Source organism: Delphinapterus leucas, chromosome 15 (genome assembly GCF_059928025.1).
Source record: "Delphinapterus leucas isolate spDelLeu-1000000601 "Yukka" chromosome 15, BTC_Dleu_Yukka2, whole genome shotgun sequence".
Classification (NCBI taxonomy): Eukaryota; Metazoa; Chordata; class Mammalia; order Artiodactyla; family Monodontidae; genus Delphinapterus; species Delphinapterus leucas.
The window spans coordinates 25,822,142-25,849,680 of NC_143143.1; the positions used below are offsets into that span (position 1 = coordinate 25,822,142).

At 46.3% G+C, this 27,539-nt stretch overlaps 2 protein-coding genes across 14 annotated transcripts in view; one reads left to right on the forward strand and one right to left on the reverse strand.

The window, feature by feature from the left end:
* The window catches only part of PDXDC1 (pyridoxal dependent decarboxylase domain containing 1), a 52,151-nt gene extending 37,365 nt beyond the window's left edge, over positions 1-14,786 (forward strand). For 4 of the 10 annotated variants that reach the window (XM_089896114.1, XM_022552374.3, XM_022552376.2 and 1 more), the window contains 11 exons: positions 1,876-1,939; positions 3,659-3,747; positions 5,197-5,302; positions 6,765-6,936; positions 7,538-7,656; positions 7,926-8,047; positions 9,026-9,118; positions 9,207-9,303; positions 10,191-10,295; positions 10,813-11,039; positions 13,722-14,786. In XM_089896114.1, coding sequence (XP_089752240.1) covers positions 1,876-1,939; positions 3,659-3,747; positions 5,197-5,302; positions 6,765-6,936; positions 7,538-7,656; positions 7,926-8,047; positions 9,026-9,118; positions 9,207-9,303; positions 10,191-10,295; positions 10,813-11,039; positions 13,722-13,781 — 1,254 coding nt within the window. In that variant the 3' untranslated portion in view covers positions 13,782-14,786. Of the gene's footprint in view, positions 1-1,875; positions 1,940-3,658; positions 3,748-5,196; positions 5,303-6,764; positions 6,937-7,537; positions 7,657-7,925; positions 8,052-9,025; positions 9,119-9,206; positions 9,304-10,190; positions 10,296-10,812; positions 12,663-13,721 lie in introns of those variants that run through there. The other 6 variants (XR_016387807.1, XM_089896115.1, XM_089896117.1 and 3 more) reach the window with 6 other exon arrangements.
* NTAN1 (N-terminal asparagine amidase) lies at positions 13,017-26,780 on the reverse strand. Of its 4 annotated transcripts, XM_022552379.3 has the most exons (10): positions 26,606-26,777; positions 21,006-21,108; positions 20,864-20,929; positions 20,471-20,579; positions 18,515-18,588; positions 16,910-16,963; positions 16,335-16,388; positions 15,234-15,331; positions 13,776-13,889; positions 13,017-13,360 (listed from the first exon to the last, which is right to left on the reverse strand). In XM_022552379.3, the coding sequence occupies exons 1-10, from the start codon at positions 26,684-26,686 to the stop codon at positions 13,181-13,183; spliced, it is 933 nt and encodes a 310-aa protein (XP_022408087.1). In that variant the 5' UTR covers positions 26,687-26,777; the 3' UTR covers positions 13,017-13,180. The 4 variants fall into 4 exon arrangements, with proteins under 4 accessions (XP_022408087.1, XP_022408088.1, XP_089752251.1 ...); XM_022552380.1 differs by lacking the exon at positions 21,006-21,108 and having other exon boundaries at positions 26,606-26,780; XM_089896125.1 differs by lacking the exon at positions 20,864-20,929.
* Between the last annotated feature and the right edge of the window lie 759 nt (positions 26,781-27,539).

The window sequence follows — 27,539 nt, forward strand, 5'->3', positions numbered from 1 at the left end:
TTAGGAGTCTTACACTACAGAGGACATCACACCCAGGTGTAGAGCACGCCTGACATTTTGATTTCTTGTGAGAGAATTTTTTCTCTCTCTACAGAGCATCAGGCAGAGTTAAGCTTTCTTACTGATCAGTGGGTGGAGTTTTTCTCTCTTTTCATGAAGAATGTTTTTCAAGGGTCCTGGCTTTATGTAAACTCAGCACTATCCCTCACATGGGTTTCAAACCCATGACCTTAGACATTAAAGCGAAGTTCCAGGCTCCATCTGTGCTCCTCTCCCCCCAGCCCCTGCAGCTCAGCTTACACTATTCTTTCTGTTTTCTCTTCTTTCTGGATTCACCTTTTTTTGTGAGCCTAGCAATGATTTGAACTTCTTTTGGTTATTGGTGACATTTAATCAAGCATTTCAGGTATTTAGAATTGATGACTTAAATATTAGCTTGGTCTACCATGTTGCTGGAACCAGAATTCTATGTATATAACCCTGTACAGGATTTCTTGTGCAGGCTGACATTTGAGACCACTGAGCTCAAAGAAATAAGAAACAAAAGACTATAAGTCTTGGCACTCAAGTCATTCTGCCTTATCCTAACTGAGAATAGGGGAATGGGTGTAGAATTTTGTCACTTTGTTCCTCTTTACTTATTGGGCTTACTCCGTTCTATATAAATATTAAACCCCTCTAACTTTAAAGGTATTAATAGATTTATTTGTTTATGTGAAAGTTAAAGGAGATAGTACCTATGAAAGCACAGGAATTGGCTCAATAAATAATTGGCAGATTTGAATGTTCCTCTTGCTTGATCTGAATCACATCCACTGTCCCTTTGAAAAGCTTAGTAGAGAAGATCTTGCACCAGCTACTTCCTGTCTCTCCGGTTAGCACATCCTGTTGTGGCCCTACGAGTGAGCCATCACTGGCAGAGCCTTGGGAAATGGTTTCGAGACGAGAATTGTAGTAGTGGAATTGTTAAATGCTTAGAGATCCTCTCTCCCTTCTCCCGCCTCCCCCCACTTCAAATACCACAGTCTGTCAAGGGCATTGCCGCTCCCTTTGTGTCCTGACCCCACGGGAAAGCTGACGGCTCACTGTACATTCGTTCAGTGGAGAACATGGACCTAGTGCTGTGCAATCTTAATGCAGTGGACGTCTTCAGCTGTTACGAAATCTGTTAGTGAAGATAGTTGTCTGATGCCTGTCCCGAGTATAAGTACCGCTTCAATGATTTAGAAAAACGTAGCTTCAGTTCTGGACTGTGGTTATCCACATTGCCAGCAGGACTTGCATCCTGCCCAGAGAGTTTTACAGGGTGAGTAGAAAAAGCTCCAGTCAGTCCTGCTTGAGGTGGCGTCACTTCTGGATTCTTGAAAGCTCGGACGCTCGACAGTGATTCTAGTGCCACTTTTTCCTTGCCTTTTTTTAATCTTTCACGTTAGACCCATGTTTATCCATAATTATTAAAATTTCCTCCCACTTTTCATTTTCAAGGTATCAGTGTCAGATGTTATGATTCAGCCATGTATTCTCGGGACTGGCTTATAATTATGTCTTAAGAATTTTACTAAACCATTGATTTTTGTTTCTCTAGCAAATGAAATTAACCTTTGAACTTTTTTATGTGGTTTTTTGTTGGTGGTGGTGGGGTGTGTGTGTGTGTGTGCGTGTGTTTTTCGGCTTGCAGGAAGTTAGTTCCCCGACCCGGGGTTGAACCCAGGCCCAGGCAGTGGAAGCACCGAGTCCTAACCACTGGACCACCAGGGAATTCCCTTTATGTGTTTAAGTGCCAATGTCTGTAGCCTATTTTCCAAGCTCACTGATTGATTTTGTAGGTGTTTGAAATTTACTGTTACTTGGTAATAATCAGATTCCATCTTTTAGGTGGAGGATGAGCTCAGTTCGCCAGTGGTGGTGTTCAGATTTTTCCAGGAGTTACCAGGCTCAGGTAGGTGATTTTAAAAAGGGGGTTATTTTTCTCTCTGTGTTTAAGGGCTTTGAATTTTAAACCACTTCAAGTTAACTAAATAATCCAAAATATTTTGATTGCTAGAATCTTATCATCATTTCAAAAAAAACTGAATAATGTTCACAAGAGCTCCAGACCTTTTTGCCTTAGCATTTTCCTGACAGTTTCCTATGATTAAACCAGTGTTTTCCAAACGCCAGTCCCTGGGCTAGTGCTGGAATGGATGAGAGAGTCCCTTGAAAATAGAGCTGGGGGCCCTCCTTCCTGAGTATTTTGACTCAGTAAGCTGGATCTAGGAATCTCTATCTTTAAAGAATGTCCCAAGTGCCCCCTACCCAGTCCAGGGCTCTGTTATCTTTCACCTGACAGCCACGGTCCCCTCTCACCTGGCCTCTCACTTCCATACATTCCACACGCTCCATTCCGGGCCGCTCTCCACATCCTGCCACCTCCCTGCCCAGAAGCCTGCGTACCTTCCGTTCCAGATGGAAGGCCTGCGGGTCCTAGCCCTTGCCTTCCCCTCCGACTTCCTCTTCCTGTTCACTGTTCTTCAGTCAGACTGGTCTTCTCTGAGTCTCTAGAACACTCCACCGTCTCCTAGAGCAGGACCTCTGCACTGCTGTCCCCCTCGCTCTCGCTCTTCTGGCTCCTTCTCACCATTCAGGTCCCTGCAGCGTCCACCTCCTCATGGAGGCCCTCCCTGCCTGTCCTGTCCAAGGTGACTCCCTCACATTATATCAGAGCTCCCGCCTTCTTTCAAGGCCCTAACAACAATGTATGGTGATTTCATTTCATTTCCTTATGCTACTTCTTCAATAGAAGGTAAGCACCACCCTGACAAAAACCTTGTCTGCCTCATATCATAACCCCGTGCCCAGCACAGTGCCTGGCACAAGCAGGCACCTCAACCATTTAACAAAAGGAAGCCAGTTGTGTTCTGAGGCCTGCTGTGCTGCTGGGTCTCTGACTTCCCTGCACGGTGCTCAGTGCTGGTAGACTGGTTGGTAACTTATAATTTTATGCTTTGATTTTCCCTCAAAATTCCTTGAAAGAAAAACTTTTTAAATGAAATTAAGAATTCTATTTGTGAGAATATATTCAATTGTATTTTTCATGAGAAAAAAAAGTGAAAGCTTTAAACCCTCTGTAACATATATATTTTTAAAAAATTTTAATTGTGGTTAAAAAAACATAAATTTACCACCTTAACCATTTTAAAGTGTACAGTTCAATAGTGTTAAATATATTCACATCATTGGACAACAGCTCTCCAGAATTTTTTCGTCTTGCAAAACTGAAACTTCATACCCATTAAACACTAACTCCCATTCCCCCTTCCCCCCAGCCCCTGGCACCCACCATTCTACTCTCTGTCTCTCTGAATTAGACAGCTTTACTTCATGTAAGTGGAATCATACAGTGTTTGTCTTTTTGTGGCCGGCTTATTTCATTTAGCATAACACCTTCAGGGTACGTTATGTTGAGCATGTGACAGACTTTCCTTACTTCTTACGGCTGTATGTACTCCGTTGTATGTATGTGCCATTTTGTTCATTCATGGTGAGATATACATTTGATTTCCGGTTGAGACATTTCTCTCAGGTTAACGTTGGGAGCTAAGTGAAACGGGGTTGGAGGGGTGTTTTGTAGTTAGCTGTGTTTCTGGGAGGCGAATCCCCTCTCTGTGTTGTGTGTCAGATCCAGGACTTAATGCCATCCCAGCGCCCAACATGGCCCCGTCAGCAGTCAGCCAGGAGAGGCACTCCTGCGATGCACTGAACCGCTGGGTAAGATCAGCTGTCACGTGCCCTTTATTCTGCGTCCTGGATGGTTGGGATAACACATGGTCCTGTCTGGGAAATCAGAAACCCACAGGGGGAGCCTCTTGTGAAGGCGCGGGGCTTCGTCCTGGGCTTCTTAAGCAGACCACAGCCCCACGTGCTGCACGACTTCCAGCAGGTCCCATCAGCATTGTTCCCGCCGCTTCCTCACGGGACTGTTTCCCTGCTGCTGTGTCAGGCTGAGCAACAACGTGCAAGACGTGGCCTGCGGTGCAGCCACTTTGGAGCTCTGGTGATACCAGAAGCACATGAGCCAGACCCTTGCACGCCTCTGGCAGTCTGGCGACATGGATCAGAAGCATTATGCTTTGGCTTCTTTTTGACACTGAAATCATACCTCCTGGATTTGAGTATAAAGAATATTCTAAACGATGTAAAGATGTTCACCAGAGCAGTATCAATCCTAGCAAAACATTGGGCAAGCCCCCAGTGGTTAGGACTCCGCGCTTCCACTGCAGGGGGCGAGGGTTAGATCCGTGGTCGGGGAACTAAGGTCCTGCAAGCTGCACGGCTCAGCCTAAAAAGACACAAAACAAAACAAAAAACATTGGACATGCCTAACCTAGGGGTTTTGGTGAATAAATTATGGTACATCCACACAGTGAGATTCAGAACAGCCAGTATAAACCACATAGCTGCATGTTTACGGCAGAGGGGAAATGGTCATTGTAAATTAGGTGAAAAAATGCAGATTACTACACAGCATGTAGAATGCCATGTTTTATGACAACAGAAGACACACATACATACACACATACACACCCAGAAGATCCGGGGGTGGGGGATGGTTATACCACATGTCAACAGTGTGTGTCTCTCAGTGGTGTATTGTGGGTAAATTTTCTTTTTTTTTACTTTACCTGTATTGCCTAGATCTTTCTATAGTGAACTTATATTTTTGAGTAAGAGAAAAGGTAAAATTTACGGTTTTTAAAAACAAGGTGGTGGGCTTCCCTGGTGGCGCAGTGGTTGAGAATCTGCCTGCCAATGCAGGGGACGTGGGTTCGAGCCCTGGTCTGGGAAGATCCCACATGCCGCGGAACAACTAGGCCCGTGAGCCACAACTACTGAGCCTGCACGTCTGGAGCCTGTGCTCCGCAACAAGAGAGGCCGCGATAGTGAGAGGCCTGCACACTGCGATGATGAGTGGCCCCCGCTTGCCGCAACTAGAGAAAGCCCTCGCACAGAAACGAAGACCCAACACAGCCAAAAATAAATAAATAAATAAATTAAAAAAAAAAAAAAAGGTACCGTAAGTATTCAAAGAAAATCAAAGGTGAAAGGAAACTAGCCTCCAGTAGCCTCTTGGGTCTGGGCTGAGCGGACGAGGGCAGGTCCAGAGACACTGGATTCCCTCCTTGCGGGAGTGTGTTCATTCTGCCCCTTTCCCTGCAGCTGGGAGAACAGCTGAAGCAGCTGGTGCCCGCGAGTGGCCTCACGGTCATGGATCTGGAGGTGGAGGGCACGTGCGTTCGGTTCAGCCCCCTGACTACCGCGGCAGGTAACCAGTCTCCATGGTTCGCCCTCGCTGTTCTGGGAGCACCAGTGCTGTGTCTGTCAAAGTCCAGGCTGTGATATTCTCTTCTCTCCCTGGAGAGGCTTTTCCTTTTCCTTTGGGCTGAGTTTAGGTAGATTAACCTTCCGGGGTAACTTCTCAGAAAGAGAGACCTCTGAAGTCAATTGAATTCCTGTGTTTTGATGTCCTGTGACCCTCTGTTCAGTGGTTCTCAGCCCAGACTGACTTTAGAATCCCTGTGGAGCTCTGAAAACTCCCAGCGCCTCGGCCCCACCTGCAGAGATTCTGGTTGACTGACTGGGTTTACTTAGAGTGGAGCCTGGGCACAGTAGGCCAGTGAAGGTCGAGAACCACTGTTGTAGACATTTTAGAGAACTATAGAGCTGAAAGCACGTGGACTTTTGTGACAAAGTCCTGGGGATTCTTGTCCCCCCCTCGGCCATTTCATACCTGTAGGATCTGGAGCAAGTTTCTTATCTCCAGACCTGTTCCCCACCACCTCATAGTGGTGACGTGAAGATTAAACTGTGAGATCATGAATATGAAATAGCTTGGATAGTGGTTGGCATATTTTATAGTAGGCACTTAAAAATAAGCTGAAAAGAGATGCCTTAAAAATCTGATTGTGCTTTTTTCTGAGACGATTTAAACATTTTCAGAAAATGTTTGATGGTTTTTCATGAGGTGTTTTCAACATTTTTGGAAAGATATTTTCTCAAAAACATCAGAGTGATGAAGTGCAGGCAACTGTCCACAGAAAAGCCATCGTGAAGATAGCCAGTGGCCTCCAGATCTTCCAGGAGTCTCTGCTTCTGCTATGCAGGGGGCCTAGCCCCAGAGGTTTAGCCTCTGAAACTGGAAAAGCTAGCTGTGGCTACCCCAGGCCACTGAGGCTTAGATCATATAAGCGTTGGAATCAGCAGAAGTGAGGGTGCAGTGATGTTGCCAAGACTCTTGCATCCCTGAACCCGGAGACCTCTCAGGCTCTGACCTTCAGAAGCCATCATCACCCTGCCCTTCTGCCCCCCACCCTTGCCCCCTGAAACCCCTCTCTTTCTCTCCATGTGAACATAGAGCGAGAACTGTGTGGACGCCTCCTTGTTTCTAACCTGTGCTATGATGTTTATAACCTGACTTAAGCAGAGTCTTTCTGTGAGAAGAATCTGATTTCTGTGGTAGGATTTCATTGTGTATTATATCGGAGAGGCTAATTCTTCGGTGTAAGGAAAAAATGTGTCTACACCTGGGCAGCCAGCTATATGATTTTTTAACACCTGATTCTTCCATATCTGGGTTTAGTGGGTTTTTTTCTTTTTTTAAACCCCTCAGCTCAGCTAATGTGCTATACCTAGAGCTGCTGACTTTCTGACAGTAGAAGTGGGAGCACTGCCCCCTCATTTTTAGCCATTCCTTAAGCGTTTGCCTAACATTCTGTGCACGTGTTCAGTTTTAGGAACTCGGGGAGAGGATGTGGATCAGCTCGTAGCCTGCATCCAGAGCCAGCTGCCAGTCCTGACCTGTACACTGCAGCTGCGAGAGGAGTTCAAGCAGGAGGTGATGGGAGCAGCAGGTCTCTTATACGTTGATGACCCAAACTGGCCTGGAATAGGGGTTGTCAGGTACGGTGTAAAGACTGTGGGTGGGTCATTTTGTGAACCAGCTTAGAAATCTAAGATGACTGCGTGGAGTGTCAGTGTTCACGTCTGATGAAAGTTCATCTAGATGTGCTGGGCATTTACAAGAGCACAGCGGGCAGGCGGCCCAGCGCGCACTGAGTGAAATAGGAGTCGCTGTGTTCTTTCTGTGCCAGCTTGAAAGTTACTAGGAGAACTACGTTGGGTGCACCACTGACGTGCGTACAGAGAACTACAGCTCACTAAGGAGAAGCCAGTTCCCAGTTCTTCTGGTTCAGTGTGTGTCCCTCCTGTGGCCCCTTCGTCCCCTCTCTGGATCAGGGAAGCCTCCTGTTCCTCTTACAAGTGATGGGACTTCCCAGCCTTGCCCCTCCTTCTACATTTCATGCCCCTGGAGACTTGGGCTTCCCTTGGGACTTTCTGGAAAGGTTTGATCTTGAGACCCTCTGAGTGGCTCCTTTGCCCTTTGTCTCATTCCACATCCTTGGTAACTTCCAGTAGCTTCTATTCCACCTGTTATCTTGTGTCTGAAGAGACACTTGATCTTGTAGATTGCTGAAGTACTGTTATGTGATATCGTTTATAGGTATGAACACGCTAATGATGATAAGAGCAGTTTGAAATCGGATCCAGAAGGGGAAAAAATCCATGCTGGACTCCTGAAAAAGTTAAATGAACTGGAATCTGACCTTACATTTAAAATGGGTAATTACTCCTTCTAAAGTCAACTGTGAACTTTGAAAGCTGTTTTCTAACTGGTTTGAAGGGAAATGGTCTCTCTTAGCTATTTAGATCTTCCCAGGGTGATAGAGCCCTCTGCCCCTTCTGCAGCCTCTCTGGGTCCGATCTCCTCATTAGATCCACGTCCTCACCCCCTCAGGGAGGCTCTCCTGTGCCTGGTTGCGCTGCTGTACAGGGAGTGGCCCGTGTCTGAGGACTTGGGAACCAAGTCAGTCTGTTGTTTCTGCCCGCAGGCCCTGAGTATAAAAGCATGAAGAGCTGTATTTACATTGGCATGGCAAGTGATGACATAGATGTTTCTGAACTAGTGGAGACCATTGCAGTCACAGCCCGAGAAATCGAGGAAAACTCCAGGGTCTGTAAGACTAATCAGTGTCTCATTCCTTTTCTGGGTTTTCCCTGGGCAATTAGCTGGAGTCACAAAGGAGGAAGCTACCCTTGGCAGTGTCTGTTCATTCCTTCTTTCCCCAAGTTTTTAAAGGCTTCCTGTGAGCCAGGCATTGTGCAGGCATCAGGGATGCCGGTGATGTGATGCGGTCACTGCCGTCAGTGAACTCACAAGCCAGAGTGGGGAAGAGACGCATGTGAGCAACTGAGGTAGTAAATGCTGTGGACAGAAGTTAGGGGAGGCTGTGCATTCAGGAAGATGTGTTCGCCTCTGCCTGACAAGGCCAGGGAAGAGTTCCTGATTGGAGCTGGTCCTGAGGCTGGATGGGATGGTGCTTCTGATAACAGAACTTTCCGCCAGTAATAGACCTACTTCTCTTGGCCAGTTGGCACGGAGGACCAGGCTTGTCAGACTTACAGGACGCTCTCCACACCAGATATGCGAGTTACTAGAAATTACTCAAAAGGAGAGAAAAGGGACCAAAGCAAGACTGGTCTGAGAGGAGGCAGAAACCTGTGTCATGTGATTCACTTTTGGTAGTAGGGGTGCGGAAGAGAAGGGAGTTTGAAATGAAGCCTAGGAGCCAACTTTATTCATTCTTGGGTGGACTTCTTGAAGTTTCTTCCAAACCCGCCTATATTACTTCTGCCTCTGTCTCCATGAATGTTGAGAGTCATGTCTGTTTTCTATTGATACGACATTCAGATCACAGGGACAGTTATTGCTGTTCCCTGGCAAATGAGGCTGGTCACCAAGGTACGTCTGCCTAGGCCTCCTTTAACATTTTGACCTCTTCTATTTGACATTCTGTTTTATTTTTACACTGACATTTTAAAGTGCCATTTACTAATATACTTTTGAAAAATGTCCCCAGCGCTATGTTAATAGTTCTAGGCCTTCAGCAAGAAGCTTAGACAAATAATGCCTTTCTTGGTCTTAACACAGCTTCTGGAAAACATGACAGAAGTGGTTCGGAAAGGAATTCAGGAAGCTCAGGTTCAACTGCAGAAGGCAAATGAGGAGCGACTTCTGGAAGAGGTGAGGCTCCGGGGTGGGCTCCCCAGCTGGCCTCAGGCTGGGCGCCAGCCTCCACAGGATGGCCTTGAGCAACGGTTATGTTTTGCAGGGGGTGTTACGGCAAATCCCCGTGGTAGGATCCGTGCTGAATTGGTTTTCTCCAGTACAGGCTTCACAAAAGGGAAGAACTTTTAACCTAACGGCAGGTAGGACTCTCTTTCATCTGGAGAGTTTTGCCAGATGATGCCCTGGGATCCCACACTCGTGCTGAGGGGCCTTGTCCATGTCCCAGGCTTTACACCAAGCACTGGGCCGGGACTCTTGTGAGAGGAGGCGAGATTTGTCTGCCCCTGGGACTCTGTCATCTTCCCTCTCCTGCCCCGACAGCTGAAACAGTACGAAAGCAGGTGCCTGTTGCCCACAGCAGACTCCTCTTGACCTCAACAAGAACGCGTTCACTCAGCTGTTCAGCCCTCCAGACAGTGTGTCTTGGACGTTTTGGTTCACTGTTAACATTCTGTGCAGTCCTCATTAGTGTTTTGCCCCAGCAGAGAGCTGCTTTTGCCAGGGGCAAGTGAAAGATTAGAGTCTGTAGTGCTGAGCCATTTTATTTCAAACCAGGCAACTAGCAAGTATTACCAGTTGCTGGGATTTGGGGAAGATGATATTGAGCTGCAGGCCCCTCCTTTCCTGTTCTACCAGTGGAATAATTCCCTGAACCTGGGGCTTCTTCCCCAGGAAATGATGACTACACTGTCATATGACAGCAAGGGATAATCTGACACTGAACCCGCCAAACCTTTAGCAAAGAGGCATCCATTCCTTGTTGCTAAAGGACATTTCCCATTGGGGCCTGGCTCCCCAGGCACACTTGGGCCACACTGCTGTCTGGTTGTTTTCACACGTACACAGGACACGTGGGGAGACGAGGCTGAAACACCCCAGCAGGGCCGGGACTCACTCGTGGGCACAGCTGCGAGATGGCTTTGTCATGTGCTTCCCGGCACATGTCAGGAGACCCGGGGCCTCCCCCAGGGTGCCTGCGCCAGGACCTTCCCCCACACACACCTCCCCACCCCCCTCTTTTCTGCAGGCTCCCTGGAGTCCACGGAACACACATACGTGTACAAAGTACAAGGCTCGGGAGTAACACCGCCTCAGACCCCCTCAGGCGCCCGCACTAAACAGAGACTTCCAGGTACGTCACGTCTCCATGTTTGAGTTCGTTAACACTGAAGAAAACTGGTTGTATTTCCCTTGGTAAAACAGACCTTTCCATCATGTAACGCCTAACCGTTTGGTATTACCTGCATTCCTCTGTTTTCTTGATTCTTCAACCCAAAGTCCTATTTCTCATCATTTAAGGACAGCTGTCACTGTCCCTTTAGCTTTTTCAAAGCCTTGGGGAAATACCTGGGTAGCACTCCCTGGGGGAAGTCAGGGTCTGGATAGCTGTCATGCTTAACCTGGTGTTCACTCCCCTGAGCTTTTCCCAACTGAGGTTCCCTCAAAGTCCTCGGCACTGGGGGCGTGTTAATGTCATATCAGCTCTCATTTCTCACCTCATCACTTAAATGCTTCAGAGCCAGTGATCCCAGGGGTTTCTGCCGAAGCAGCTGTGATTAAATAAAGCAATCACTTAGAGCACAGACAGCTTCCGTTGCAGGGGTGTCCTTTTCCGAGCGTTCAGTGCTGTTCATTGATCTTCCTTCTAGGCCAGAAGCCTTTTAAAAGGTCCCTAAGAGGTTCAGATACTGTGAGCGAGACCAGCTCCGTCAGTCACATCGAGGACTTAGAGAAGATCGAGCACCTGTCAGGTGGGCAAGATGCCTCGGAAGCTAACAGCCCTGAGCGGCACCCAGGGGTGCCCACCCCTCCAGAAGCCGAGCAGACGGGGGCCCTCCAGGACAGGGCCCAGCGCCTGGAAGATGACTGCCCACAGGTAGAGGAGCCAGAGAGCTTAAGATAAAATTCAGTGTTTGCTTGGAGACTGTACTGAATATTGTTTCAGGGAAGATGAAGTTATTCTGAAAATGTGAACTGTGCCACATGCTAGTATGAGAGAAATTACTGTTATTTGTGCTTAACTGGGATTTTTGCACAAAAATGTGCCTGAAAGCCAGGCTTCTGGGAGGGCAATTGACTTGTCTAATTGTGTGGGTATGTACTGATAGAACAACCAACAACTACTGTTTCTGTCTACCCAATTGTAATAATACCTTTTTCCCCCCAGTTACCATAAACACTTTTTATTCACAGAGAAAACTTAGAATTTCAAGTGCCTGCCACTTGAAACACTTGCTCTCATCTTTCTAAACACACGTGTGAGAAGTTACTAGGTTGCACATAATAACCCTTCGGTAAGACAGCTTTCTTTAGAACTCTCTGGGTTCTCTGTTGTCCTGCTGCAGAGGAGACAGACAGCGTTCTTTGCCATCTGTTTTGCTTGGTGTTTAGTTTGATCAGGTTGCAGTATACAACTGGATTGCGTTTGGCTTGAAGGAGAGTGGGTTTCAATGGGATTGTAAATAAGAGTGTCAGAGGCCCTCTCCTGCCACCCCCGATCGCTGCTTCCCCAGAGACGTCAGGAAGGACCGTGTCCGCTCAAGCTGTGGCAGGGTCGTCAAGCAAGTTAGACTGGACAGTGCTTCTGTCTGACTTAGCTCTGCCACAAATCCATTTCTCCCTTTATATACTATTTGTAAACAAATTAAAGGACTCATCTATTAAGGGTAACTGTAAAGACTCTTCTTGACCATATTATATATATATATATATATGTGTATATTTTTAAATACTGATAAAGCTTTTAAATTGGCACAAGTACAGACTACTTATTTCTATGTTTAATATCTGAAAACTCAATAGATGCTACTCTTAAAAGCCTCGTATTAATATGCTGTACAGCACCTCGTTACGCTGAAATTCTAAATTAAGTACACCTTTGACCCGTTCTCGTGGGAGCTTCTGTAGCTTCTGTTCCACTAGCAGCTCACCCTTTTGGGCCCAAATCAAACAAGAACCAGAAATGTAATCTTTCTCAGGCTGATCACGCCAGACTACTGCTGAAATAATTGGAAGTAACCCTTGATTACTGCCTGTTCCTACTCTTCCAAAAGTACTGCATCACTTCGTTTATCATAGGTAAGGGCCCCTGTGCCTTTTCGTCCAGTGAAGTCAAGCTACGGGAGACCTTAAGGTGGTGGGGATTCACATTGGGTTTGTGGACTGTAGTACTGAAAGCCTTAGTTATACCACATTAAGCCTGTAATTACACTCTGATCTGATGTGATTTCTGACATTTGGCACTTGTCAAAATGCAATTTTCCTTTTTTTTTTTTTTTTTTTTTGGTGCAAACGATTAAACAAAGTCTTCCCTGTTTATTTGGTGCAATGAAGTATAGCAGATAAAATGGGGGAAGGGGAAATTATCACCTTTAACAAGATTAATTTTTAAATGTTTTTATATATATTTGAAATTGTTAAATTGGTTTTGCTGAAACAGAATTTCACCCTTGAGATACTATTTGACTGTTGGTTTCAATAAAGGTTCTTGAAATTGGTACCACTGAGTTCACTTCATAAATCTTAGCATTAATTGGGCATGGTAACTTCCTTTTGGATAACAATTTCAGAAAAATAAAGGTTTCTAAAAATATAACATCAGTTTTGGATTTGATGCTTCTAAAATATTTTGAGGTCAAAAAAAAAAAATCTCTGTGAGATGTATAAATTCTCACCGAACTTTACTGCATTTTAAGTAGTTCTTTTAAACAAAATAGATGACAGTTTTTCCCTTATTCATTAATTTAGCAGAATTAGACTTACCCAAGTATCTGAAATAGCTGCTTATAGCACAGTGAGAAAGCTGGCTTCTCCTCTGCCTCTCATTACTAACCAAAAAGTAAACCTAAACAAATACCTTTGCCAAAATAAGATTTTATTTTAAAGTCATTTGAAAAACACGGAGCAAGGAAAGAGACCTAAGACTGAATGGATGTAGAATGGATATTCTTTCCTACCTCCACCAGTGGTCTTTTGTCATGCCAAAAAGTTGCTTTCTTTGGTAATTCCTATTTATTTTTAGCTTCCTGGAGAAGAGATCTTTTCCCATAAGCCATCTTCATTTTTTTTGTAGAGTAGAGCCTTATTTCCAAGAAACAGCGTGTTAGCCGGAGAAGGGTATTTCTTTAAAAACATCAAGGTAGATCTAATATGTTTAACAAAGTGGGGGGGCTCAGCCAGAGGTGACGTGGAAAGGTTCTGGAAAAACAAACAAGATTTGGGGCATGAGAGAAGAACCCTGCTCTGTTCCCTACTTTGATAAAGATGTCAGAGTCTCTCTGTGCTCCTTAAACATTAATCAGGCTATTCTCAGATCACTATATATATATATACACACATATATATGTAATTTGTAAAATTACATAAGAAACGAGGTGTCCTGGGTTAATGAGAACAAAACAGTTGGTTGCCTACTGCTGCCCTGTGTAGATGTCCATCCAGGACTCCACTTACCCCTGACTGATACAGCAGCTAAACAGGGTCTGCCAATGGCATCCTCCAAACACTGAAGGAAAAGCTGCTGTTATCTAGTCTAATCCCTTTTTTTTTTTCCTTACAGATGAGGAAACCAAGGTCCACAGATTTAAGATTTACCCAACCTGTAAATTCTCACCTCTAGTATTTGCTTATCATCTTGCTGCAACCAGAAATCCACATGGGGAAATGGCATCCAGGAATATGGTCCTATACGAAGTTGTTCTGTCTCTGCATCGTAAATACTAATCATCTAAAAAAGAACGTTTCAAGGATAGAATTTAAGGAATGTTATCAGCTTAAACCCTACCTTTAATGCAAGCTCCAGTGTAGTCTTGAAATTAAGGCATTTGTCTGGATGATAAGCTTCTTTCAATTTTTGTCTCATAACTAACAGGAGCTGCTACTTACTGAATACTTTCCACCTCTCTGGTACTACACTTTGTGGGAAACAGACATTACTTTGTTTAGTTCTGACAACAGTCCTGCAGGAAGATGGCATTTTTCCCATTTTGGTTGGAAACCCGAGGCTCAGAGAGACGGGCCCGTTGCCCATGGTCACACGTCCATAAGAGTTAGGGCCAGGCCCAGACCCAGACCCAGGTGTGTCTGACTGAAGTCCACACTCCTCAATGCTACATGAAACACTGCCTCATTATTCACACCCCGAGTAACCTTGAAACTTAAAAGTACACATGCCGTTGCCCCATCAGAAGAAGGGGAAAACCAATTTGTAAAAAATGTTAATTTGCCAAATGATCAATTCCCTGAATTCTCAAATGTGCCAATGGTAGTTTTCAGCTTCACCAGCAATGTTCAATTTTGGTTACTGAGACTGAAATATGTCCTGAATCTTAGCTAAATCAAGGCTGTTATGCTACTTGAGAGGCTGCAAAAGGAACCCTAACAATGTCAAAGGGTTGGCAGAACAGACCATTGAATCCAGACATTTCCAATGAAAGTGGCAGTATTTCATAAGTGAGCAGATTTCTTTTGGGTGCTCTGAATGCGATTTCTATTTTTTTCACACTTTAAGCATTTTAAAAGGATTCTTTCACCCATTCCTCAAACAACGTTGTAAGTCTTAGGTTTTTATTTTTCTAACTTTTAAAATGAAGGTGTTACTTAATTAAAAAGCACCCTAAGGCAATCAGACTCTTAAAATGATTTGATTATTTTGGGGGTTAATCAATTCATCCCAGCAAACCGGTCTCCAGTTACTTGGTCCAGAGGAGAGTGTGATCCTGAGGTGCAGAGGGAAGAAGGCTCTTCTTCCCCCTTAGCTCGCCTTTCTCTGCAGCAGCTTCACTGGCAAAGTCCTTACAAAGTAAAAGGGGCTCGTTCTCTTTGGATCTGGGTGCTGGGTGTTCACATACCTCCCCAACATCTTTACAGCAGAGAACTGGGGTCTTGAGCTTATAACTGAAAACGTTCATTATTATTCTACGTGACGTGTTCGTGATGGTTCCTGATCGTGTACAACTTTAAAGAAGTGACAAACTTTTCATTTCTAAGGTCTATAAAACTTAAGACTTTGGAGTTTGATGCCCCCCTTTTTTCCTTAACCCTGTAACACAAAGATGATAATCAAACTCACTGGTCCTCCTGTTAAAGCTCGTGCGGCACGTAGCTCCTCCTCCGGACCTCGGTCTTGGAAGGAGGCTCTGTAGATCTCCGAGGTTTTGATGTTGACAGCTGTGAGGGACAACAGGATGACTTCCTTGACAAAAGCCACAAGGGTTGGCACAGTCTCACACTTCTACCACCACATGTAACAGAATATGGATGAGTCTCCCTCAGAGAGAAAAAGAGTGGAAACTGAACAAAGTTACTCTTAGGTGTCTGTAGCATCTACCTTCCTGGAAAGTGATAATGCAATCCTTTAGCCAAGCATCTCGCTGAGAAGAGCTGAGGCTTGAGCTGGGCTAGGTAAGACCTGGTTCCAAACCAAGGGCCCCCCCACAGGAGGCGTACCATCTCTTCAGGCAGCACGTGGCAAAGCCTCCCTGGTCAGCCCTCTGACCAAACACGGCTGCGAACATGGCCTGGGACTGGGGCCAAATCTGGTGTTTGTGTGTTGGTTTTTACTATTTCAGACATACAAAGTATAGAGAATAAAGCAGTGAACACCCAGCCAAATAAATGTCACAGATACGGCAGGAGCCCTCTGTAGAGACAGCCAGGCTCACCCTATTACAGCCTTGGGAGTCCTAGGGGCTGTTACAGGAGGGAGGAAAGTTCTGGGTTTTCTTTAGCCTGGTGGTTGCACACTTTCCTTTGTAGGATCTTTGTTCTCAATCAAAACCTTAATTAGTTCCCTAAGAAGGGAAGAAGATTGAAATTCAAATGCCCTGCTCCAGCCCCCAGAGCGCTGGCTGGAAAAAAGCAGAGAGGCCTCTTGGGGGAGCAGAGACCACTGACATTCAGCTTTCCCCTAATGGGGGTGATGCCTACACGCTGTATTTGCTACCCTGTTTCTTTTCACAGCCTTAGGATTTGGATGTTTTCTCTCTTTTGTAGATAAAGGTTAGAGAAGGTAAGCTGCTTTCCCAGCAAATACACCGAGAAGTCAGGATCAGAACCTAAGGCTGTGACACACCGACAGCGACGGGCTTACTAGCTGGTGGAACCAGCCTTTAACCGGAGCTTGTCTTGTCAGTGTGAGACCAATAAACCCTCTGATCAACACGCTACTTACCAATGCCATAAATTACTGGAAAGTGGTTTTCATTTTCTTCCCGGTCATTTAATTCTAACACGTAAAAAAAAGAAATTTTAAGATCAATTTTTAATAAATACCAAACAATCGCTTTTATTTTCCATAAATAAAGGCCAAGAAGGAGTCCCCACTGCAAAAGGGGGGGAAATCAGAACATGAAAGGGACTGTGTCCCTGTTTCCCCGCTGAGCCCCAGAGCAGTAAGGTTATAGCGAACAAACCGCCTCTCCAGAGTCTGGGCCTCCCAGCCGCCTACACGCGTGGCGGCAGCTCCTCTCCGGAGTACAGAGCAGACTGCTGAGAATCCCAAGGAAGGACAGAGGAGTTGCACTCAAGGGGGTGGGTCAGGATCTCAACTGAGGTTGAGCAGGATTTGGAGTGGGGAGGGCGGGGAAGGCCATCCCAGAAGACATGGGAAAAGCCAGAAGGCATCAAAGCATTTGACAAACAGTGCCGCCTGCGACTGAGGCACGGATGCTGGGTCCTGCTTTAAGAGCAAGGGCAAAACATCCCCGAAATCTACAGCTTTGCTTTGGGAAAGATGGCAGAACTTACCTGTCACACATAATGTCACCAAGTGAATGTCATCTTCCTGTCTGTCAAATTCACCTACGATGAGAATTTAAAAACTGATGTCAAACAAGTTCCTTTAGGGACTTCCCTGGCGGTCCAGTGGGTAAGACTCCTCGCTCCCAATGCAGGGGGCCTGGGTTCGATCCCTGGTCTGGGAACGAGATCCCACGTGCATGCTGCAACTAAGAGTCCTCACGCTGCAACTTAAAGAAGATCCCACATGCTGCTGCAACTAAAAAGATCCCGCATGCCACAAGGAAGATCCTGAGTGCCACAACTAAGCCGGCACAGCCTAAAAAAAATAAATATTAAAAACAAAAAAACCAAAATCCATCTGCCAATATGTAAGCCAGTTCTGAGCTGTGTGCAGTATTCAAAAGATTTCAGGCATTTGACACACAATTTAAAAAAAAAAAAACTTCCTTTAATTAGCAGAGCATATGCTGAACAAGTCAAGAAGGGGACAGAGAGTCGGATCCACTAGCCTTCCGGTCACAACCTGGCCTCTTATCAGAGGTCAGATCCACATGAGCTGATGCCCAGAACCCTGCCTGCCAAGGGACAGACGTGCTCCTAGCCTCAAGCTCAAAGGAAACTTCGACCAAGGCTTTCCATTCTTCTCTCCATTCTGAGAGGCTGGGGGGACAAATTCATAAGATTTTTACCCTTTTCCTAAATAACTTTTTTTTCTTGATTATCAGTCATAAAAAATTTGATCATTATGAAAAATTTGGAAAATACAGGAGAGTGGAAAGAATATGTGGATTTTTAAAGATATAAGTGTATGGGCTTTTAAGCCCATAATCCTAGCAGTTAACATTCAGTATGTTTCCTGCCATATTTGTCCGTGCACCGCTGAGCTCAGATGTAGACAATTTTATATCCTGATTGTTTTGTACATATGTATTTTCTCATGTAATTCAAACCTCTTCATAAGTATTATTTTTAATGGCTATATAACTGTTCCTCTACTAATGGACATTAGATTATTTCCAATTGTAAATAACATTCTACTGCCCATCTTTGGGCATAAATCTCTGTGTACATTTCAGATTATTTTCTTATAATACATTCCCAGAAGGGGAATTACTGGGTCCATAATGGACCATGATGCCAAATGGCTTTCCTGACAGGTTACACCAAAGTATGTTCCAGTGCTGCAGGAATACACCCACCTCGCTGCCTCATGGTTAATCAAAGAACATCTTTTTTTTTTTTTTAATATTTGCTAATTTAACAGGGGAAAAATTGGCTTTTATCGGGGTTTTAATTCTCTTCAGATTAAAATGGACATTTCTGCCCAGAAGGTGGTTCTTGTTTTCAAACAGTTCACAGCACTTGCTATTTTGGGATGCATCACCTGCTATTTTGAAAGAAAATCTTGTCCCCATCCCATTACCTCTAAGCATTTAGCTCTTTGCTATCCTGTCTTTATGGAAGATTCCAAGCTGAGCAGTTTGTGTGGCTCCAAGCAGGTGCACCCCCCTGTACTGTACTAATAATTGGGATTTTGTACTAATTGGGATTTTTATCTAAGCAAAAATAGATAAATATTTTTATCAAATCTGAGGAAGAAAGTGAACTTACTAAGAAGCTGATGAGTCAGTTTTTGTGACAACTGCCTGTCATCACTGAAGCCGCCCACGAGGTGCACTTCCAGCCTGGCAAAGAGACAGGAGGTGGTCAGAGGCCGAACAGCACGGGACAGCGTGTGCTGGGTCTGCTGTGAACTTTAGCTCTCGGCTCCCAGGCCCCGTTTACGCCTCAGCACACGCACAAGAACCCATGCGGCACACTGGGACCCTGCCCGGGTGCCTGGGGGCCGAGCGGAGCTGTGTCTTAACACCAACATGATGCCACCTCGAGGCACAGGGTGAAAAAGGCTGCTCTGGAAGAAGACAACCATGTCACACTATGGACCCGCCCCGAGCTGGATGCTTCCCAAACCTCTTAAAAGTCTCAGCCTAAGAGGACCTGGGGTGCAGAACTGGGAAGGGCGGGACTGACACCTTCCCTGCACAGACACCGTCTTCTCTACCACCCAGCGTCGTGGAGAGATGGGTTTGCATCTCCGTTTCACAGAGAAGGAAACTGCGTCTGTGTCTAAAGCACATGCTTATCTACAACACCAGCTTTTCCCAAAGTGTGTTCCCCTGAACACTGGCCTCATGAGACAGAAAAAAGTGTTCTTGGGGTTAAATAAGTTTGGGAAGCCTTGCCTACTCCCCAAGGGAGTCACCATGCACAGCAAAGCTCCAGGTAGGAAGCCCTACAGCTGGAAAGACCACACTAACCTTGTTAACCCTGAGTGCCCCGTGCACACCTCTGCTAACCCCTGGTCCTCAGCCTATGACAACCTGGCAACCAGAGCTTGGGAAAGTGTGGCCGTATTTCACATCCCTTCTCCTGACAGACGAAAACCTCCTGAGGAATGAACCAGAATCTTCTGCATCAGCAGCACAGGGCAAAGCATCAAGTCGCCTCATGACATCTTCTATCTCACAACCGTGTGCTGAGAATCACAGAGTTGGGCCCATGGCCCAGTCTGGCTACGTAACCTGGAGGGCCCAGCAGTCTGGCGACTGCACAAGCCACAGAGCCGTGAGGCTAGCCCAGCCTGTCGCAGACCTGGCAGGAGAACAGTTACATTTTAAAACTGCTCTGTGTTACACTAGTGAAACTCGGACAGAGAGGCTGGTCTTTTAAAGCCCTGGGATTCTAAGAACTTGCATAGGACTAGTTCATTCAAATGAACTGCTGTCTTAGACTTCAAATAAGATGAGATGCCTGCCAGGCCCGCCAACGAGAGAGAAAGGGGAGAGGACAGGCCAGACAGTGAGTACCAGCCAGACAGCCAGGCTGGGATCATGGGCCTCCCGTTTAACTAACCCTGTGACTCTGGGAAGCTGAATCTCGGGGCTGCACATGTGAAACAGGTGGTCATGCTTTCTGTCACTGGTGAGAGGGTTGGGCGCTGTGGTGGACACCCAGGGCAGGCGTCAGCTGTCATACAGAATCCACGACACTGAGAACTGCACCCACTTCCTCCCGGCCATCTCCGGCTCCTCCCCAGCCCTGTTTTCCTCAGAGCCCTGTCCATCGTTAAAATCCTGTTTTGCTGACATCTCCTTGCTATGGAATATGAGCCCCGCGGGGGCAGGGTTTGTCTACTCCATTCACTGCTATGTCCCTAAAACAAGTTCTAGCTCACAGGAAACGTTCAACAAACAACTGCTGAAAGAATGAAGAGATTCCACTGCTGGGGCGTAACAAGGCAATGTCCGCAAAACGGACATCTAAGAGGACGTTACTGAGAACAGAACTACAGATTCAAAGTCAAACCTTCCCTCGTACCCGCCACCCATTCACTCCCTCAGCAACTACTGACGAGGGGCCGACGCTGGGCCACGTTCTGCTCCAGGGGGACCAGGCGGCCACTGTGCTGGTGACAGGCCATGTTGCTGGAACAGCTGCCACGGCTGTTTCCGCTACGTGGTGGTGTCAAGTTCCCAATATCACAAAACAGAGTAGCGTGGAGCTCACCTTCCACATTGAGTGTGGTCGGAAAAGGATTTTATGGAGTTCATGATCAAGGGGACCTCAGCTTTGGTGTCAGTTCCGTCACAATGTGTCAAGCAGGTAGCCCCATTACCTGAAGAACAAGGGTGAAACGACTCATGTTATTCCCGATGAGAACTCGGGGAGCAGGCCAGGTCTACGCCTGTCCATTCGGACCGCCTCATCTTTGAACAGCCTGTAAAAGGAAAAATAGAGACGTCTGGGCTGCCCAGCCAACCCATCTGACCAGGGCCACAGGGAGGGGCCATGCAGATGGAGAAGAGGTAAGCGGAGCCAGAAAACGCAAATCGAGAAATTCATGGTCCCACGTGTCGGGTCCGTTTAAGTTAACGGTTTCCTTCGTCTCTCTCATCATACCTGTGTGCCTCAGGACCACAATGTGACAAGTGGTGGCATCATCAGAACCCAGAATGGAGATGGAGCCTGTTTAAAAAAGAAATAAAATAAAATATCCAATAGCCTTTGGGGATAACGCCCAATTCACTGCTTCCTAACCTACCATCCTTTGGGGAGGTCACTGCAAGCTCTCTTTGCTGAACATACAGAAGGCCCTGGGGTCCCACTTGTTGAACAGACTGACCTCTGAGAAGTCTGGCTCTTTCCTGTTTATTAAAAAAAAAAATAAAATAGTGACGGAAATTAGTGAGGATTGAGTGACTAGAGAGGTGGAGAGAGCCAAAGTGTGCCCTACGTGGGAAACACACACTTGTGAGGTCTGAGGTGTGTGTATTATCTGACAGAAAAGCTAAAATAAAAAGGCAGCAGCAGTAACTACCATGTGGAACAATGTGAAGGAAACAAGGAAGTTCTGTTCTTTTTTCACCCTATAGAACAAGACCCTAGTACCTATGAAATAAGATGCAAAAATCTTTCCCCCTTCTTTACAATTGTAAAGAGAATCAGATCATACGGACTAGTGGATTGGGTGGCTCAGAAATCACAGACCTTCTTCACTTTCTTTAAAGAGGAGGAGGGATCCAGACCTTACCTGTCTCCTAATCTAGTAATTCCCACCTCTGGAAATCTGTACTGTGGAAATAACCTAAAATGCACTCAACCCCTGTGTTATCGAGAATGGCACAAAGCTGGGGACAACCACAGAAAAGGCGAGTAAATTATGCAGAACCAACTCACAACTGCTAACTGCACAGACATGAAAAAATGAAGACTATGGGAAAAGAGCTTGGAAATATAAACTGAAGAGCAAGATTCAAGTAAAAAAATTTAAGCTGCAAATATGCTGTTAATACAACAATGCTAAAAATGTTGCCACATATAGGGAAAAATACTGGAAGGAAATTCACGAATATAACCATGATTGTGTTAGAACAGGGCAAACACAAGTCATTTAACTGTCGCTCTATTCTCCAAATGTCTTATGATGTAATTATGTTATTAAAGTAGAAAACCAAAAAGGAGCCCTCATAAATAAGCAAATTTATGAAAAGATAGGTTAATATTAGGTGTGAAAATTCTGACTAATTGAATATTTGTATAAATTATTAGTAAGCCTGGGGGGAAAAAACTCAGGTGGTTAATTCTTTCATGAGAACTAAATTAAACTTTTTTTTCTTCAAAAACATCAAATTGAGGCATCACTAAAATGTTTCATAATTTTCTTCTTACTTGCAACAAATAAACTGCTCAATAAACAATTTCCTAACCGTGTGTGCAAATACAGAGCTTGTGTACTGTCTAGACCAGGGAACATTTTTATGGTCTTATACGGGCTTCTGGCCATTCCTCACTGTTGGTGCTAATTTAGGTTAGTACTTGCTTACTTAACAAAATACAAGAGATGTAAAAAAACATGATGATACACTTGATGAGTTCCAGAGGGTTCTCTTTTAATAAACTTTCATTAATTGGAAGCAAGACAGCAGTTATAGTGAGACTGGCCCCTCCATTTAAGAAAGGAACTAAGTTGGGATTAGCAGATGCAAACTATTATATATAGGATAAACAACAAGGTCCTACAGTACAGCACAAGGAACTATATTCAATATCCTGTAATAAACCATAATGTAAAAGAATATGAAAGAGTATATATATATAACTGAATCACTGCTGTACAGCAGAAATTAACTCAACAGTATAAATCAACTATACTTCAATAAAAAAAATTTTTTAAAGAAAGGAACTAAGGACTGAGTGAAGTGCAGTGTGTGATCAGACGGCTGAGTCGGGGAGAAAGAGATGCAGCCAATTGTGCAAAAACTCACAACACCTCATAGCAGTAAGCACTTTTCATTTTCACGCCATTTCTCACCTTAATTCAAGATAAGATAAAGGAGAATGCAGAATTTCCTTTTTATTATTCCTTTAATACTTACCTCTTTTCGTTCTTTTCGGGGAGGGGGAGGGAGAAGTCACGGCAAATTTTTACCACTTATTTTCACAACTTGGTCACCACCCAAAAGCAAAGCTATTTCTGAGAAATGAATTATCACTTGCGTGCCCAAGACCAAAAATCACAATGTCTCTCATCGACACAGCTCCTACTATTTCCCAGAGAAACAGAAGCACAAATTATCAGGAGAGAGAATGGCCAGAAAGTGAAAACAGCAACGTTGCTTTGGTCTTTCACTTCAAAAAATGAAAAAAGGTTAGCCAAAGTTCTCCTCTGTGGAAAAACACACAGTCCTACTTTATAAACTCGCATCCTTTCTGAAACAAAAGCAGTCGTTTTCTGAACTTTTCCTGAACTTTTTTTATTCTCTGGACGCTCAGATTCATGAAAAAATATCTTTTCCCTCAGTCTCTCCCTGCTACGGCTCATCCTCATTTCCCAATCCCTATCGGATGGCACTGTTCTCTTAACCCAGGGGTCAGTACACTTGTTTCAGGAAAGGGCCAGACAGTAAGTATCCTGGGCTTTGCAGACCGTGCGGTCTCAGCTCCTCAGCGTGAAAGCAGCATAGACGACACATGACAAGTGGCCGTGGCTGTGTCCCCAGAAAGCTACTTATGAGTGACACTGAAATTTGAAGAAAACGGGAGAGCAAGTATGAGAGTGCTGCCAGGCGCAGCCCTCAGAACTGAGCCTTCCTCCCACCCCTCGGGCGCTACCTCATTTCAGTCCTTTCTTCCCTTACACCTAAATTCCTACAATATAGTGCCCGGGGGCCTCTCCCTGAGCCAGTGACCTGGGCATCAGGCTGAGCTTCGGTGCTCCATCCCCTCCTCTGGGAAATGGGGCTGATGACGGCCACTCCTTAGGCTGCGGGAGGATTAACTGACAGCAGGTCTGTAGGGGGTGGCTGTCACCATTCCCCACCTCTGGTCCCCTGTCCTGACCCCGCTTTTCTGCTCAAAAAAACCCTTCTGAGGAATAATTCCAGGGGTTTATAAGGATTTAGCTCTGTGAACATTCCTAATGGGGAAAGAGCATAAATACTGCACATGCTTAAAGGCAGGAACGAAGTTACGTGGAATTCCATGGGACTGTTTCTCAAGAGGCCGCAGGACCAGTTCCTGAGCATCCGGTGACTGGTTAAGAACAAAGGCTCTAGACAGCACCGCCCAAAGGCGCTTTCTGCAGCGATGGCAAGGATCTGTACCTGCCCTGTCTCTTACAGCAGCCACTGGCCACACGTGGCTGTCGAGCACTTGAAACGTGGCTAGTGTGACTGAGGAGCTGATTTTTAAATTTTATTAAATTTTAATTAACTTAAATGTAAATCGCCACATACAGCCAGTGGCTAACATATTGAGCACTGCTGCTCTAGAGGCAAAGGCGGACCACCTGGGTTGTGATCCAGGCTTCACCACTCACAGGATGTGGGATCTTGGGCAATTTACTCCACCCTCTGTGCCTCAGAGTCCCCATCTGTAAAATGGGAACAGGAGCAGTACCTGCTTCCTTGGGCTGGGATGCTCAGCAAGTTCCACGGCATTGCTACCATTGTTGCTGTTGTTACTATTATCCTATGCTAAGCATAGCTATGGACAGGCTTGTAAGTACTGCTACTGCATACTCACAACCTACTGTCACATGAAAAAGACAAATTATAGAACAGAATGTGTAGTATGCTATCATGTAAAAAAGTATAGCAAAATGTGAAGCATGGTTGTGGTCACAGATTCTTTTTTCTTCTTTTTGAGATTTATAATTTCTATTTTCTTACCAAGGAGACACTACTTGTTATTTAAAAAAATAATTAAACCTTTCATTTCTCCACACTGCACGTCAGCTGAAAGATCCATCTACCCTGCCACGTAGGTACGACCTACCCCTCCCAGCTTATCTTCCACTCTGCCCCTCCTGCCCTCTCTGCCAGTCCACCCGCCTTCGGGGCCCTTCCCCTCCTGCCCAGGGGCCACGGGGCACAGTCCAGCTTGCTCAGCTAGAATGCCCTCCCCCTCTTCCCTTAGGCTGCTGAGATGGAAGTGCCCCCACCCCCGCCCCCCCGTTCCTGTAAGGCAAACTGGTCCCCACTACACAGCATTTCTAGGCCACGTCTCCCCAGAGAGGCCAAACCTCCCTTCTAGGGGGCCAGCCGCCCTGGTATCTCATCTCATTCCCCCCTCTCTACACACTTAGGGGGCTGCCTTGGACACTGATCTAACTTTTTATCATAGAAAATTTCAAGCAGACGTAAAAATAGGGTGCCACCTATATTCTTTAGGCAGCTGCAATTTTTCTCCCTTGGTGAGTCGTACTCCCAACTACACCAGTTCATGGTGTGGCAGTGACACAGTACAAGGAAAGTACTTAACACTTAACCTAGTGTCTGCTAGGTGCCCCGTATGTGTTGGCTAATATCACTACTGTTTTCTTGAAATGCAAGTTGAGAATCACACAGAGTTGTCCTCTTTTCCCTGTCAGTAACACCCGCCCCCCCCCCCGCCGCCTCATCTTTTGGGTCATTTTCAGGGGTCATTCTGCTCAGACATTTGTGTAACAAATATTTACAAAGCACAGATTCACTGACAGGGACTGCCCTAGGCTCTGAGGATACAAAGACACACTGTCTGCCTTCAGGAAGCTTACATTCTGGAGGCGAGACCAAAGGAAAATAAACAAAACAAGCATGCAGACAAAATCACCCTGCAACTGTTACAGAAGAAAACCCAAAAATACATTCCCTGAGCCTACAGACTCAATCTGGTTCCCCGGCTTCACTCTGCAGAGTGAAAAGGGGCATTTTTTTTTCCCTTTATGGCACTTAATTAACAGTCATGGTATTTGAGCCACCCTGTGATTAAAAAACATCCCCACCCTATAAATGTCCTGATCGTGGGGAAAGAGGCAAACACCATAGGCAACGTACATTAGAGGCTCAATATGAATCTCTTAAATCAATGAAATGGTTGATTTCCCCTTAACTGGATCTGGGGCAAGTGGGAGGTTTGGTTCGGATTTTTTTTTTTTTTTTTACAGTAAGAACCCTTTTCTAAACAGTCTCTGCATAAGCTTGGACTAAGGGTTCAGAGGTCCATCTAAGGACAAAAGCAGGAAACAAAACAAAACACCCTTCCATAGGGTGTGGTTCCTCAACACGCCCCAGCTGGGTGAAAATAGGGCCCTTTCTTCCGACTGAAACTAACCGGGAGCCCCAGATCCCGGGTCTAGAACTAGACTAGGCGACCCGCCAGGACGCCCCCGCCCACCCCAGAAAACCTCCTGCTTCCTGAGGACCCAAGGACGATGCCGCGCTCACCACGGGTGGGGATCCCCGGCGAGGGAGCAAGGGCGCTGCCCAGATTTGCCTAAACGGGCCAAGTCCGGATTGGAGATTGGGACCGCCCTGTCTGGAAAAAGGGGGTCCCGGGGTGTCCTCAAGCCGCGGTGCTGGGCGACCCTGGACAAGTCACCTAACCTCTCTGGGCCCCCGTTCCCTCCTTTGGAAAAGAGGAGCCTCAGCAGATGCCCTCTAAGGTCCAAAGAAGGTAAAAGCTCCACAGATGGCTCAAGCGAGGGCAGAAACTCTGCTGCCGGCGGCCTGGGCTCCGGATGTGCCGATAGCACCTCCGCTGCGCCAAGTTTCGAGCCTGATTCGGGGAGAGCGGGTGGTGGCGGCGGGGTGAGGAGGGCTCTGGACCGCCTGCGGATTCCCTCGGGCCAGCCTCGAAGCCCCCCGCCCGGGCCCTGCTCACCTCCAGAAGCGGGTGGGCTCGGACGAGGTCCCCAGCGGACTGCGGCAGCCTCACTCGCCGCCCCTCCACGAGCAGCGGCATCGCGGAGGCGGCCGCCCCGGCAGGCCCAGGGAGGCAGCGGCCTCCTCAGCCCCGGGCCGCCCGCCGCCCCTGCCCCCACCCTCGCCTTCGCCCTCGCCCTCGCCCTCTCTCTCGGGCCGCCCCGCTGCCGCGCCCAGCCGCGGGTGCCACCGGGAAGTGGAGTCCGACGGAAGCGGTGCAGCCCCAAGAGGCTGAGGAAATCTATGGGCGGGGGGGGGGGGCGGCGCATAGCCCCATGGGAAACGTAGTCCAAACGGGAGGGAGCGGCCCGCCTCCGCTAGGGGCGCTGGGAAATGTAGTTCTGAAAGCGTGGCTCACATTTCAGCCAACCTGGCCTGAGTGCGGGCTCTGGGGTCGCCGCCTGCCTAGGTTCATATCCCGGCTGTACCACTTCCCATAGTGACCTTGAGCAAGTTTTACGAGTTTCCGAACCTGCCGTTCTGCGCCATAGGATTGTATTTAATAGTAAACACAACCTGTCTTAAACTGGGAAAATGGAGCCTAAAGTTTGCTAGCTCCACACATTCAGAAATCATTAATAACACTTGGTGCTTGACATTCAGTAGGCACTCATAGATGGGCTAAGAACCCTGGGAGTAAAGATCAGCAAGATACCCTACAGACCCTACTGAGGACAGGTACCCTGGCGTGAGACTTCTCACCTTATTTGAGTTTAAAATAGTTTTAGCTATTCTAAAACTTGGAAATATTACCCAAATAGATCCAACTCCGCATTAACCAAACTAAAAGACTGGTGGGACGAAAAAGAGGCCCCACTTCACACAGAGCAAAAACTATTAGAATGTCTACAGGATGCTGTAATAAGCACTGCCTGGCAGGTGGAGCCCTCTGG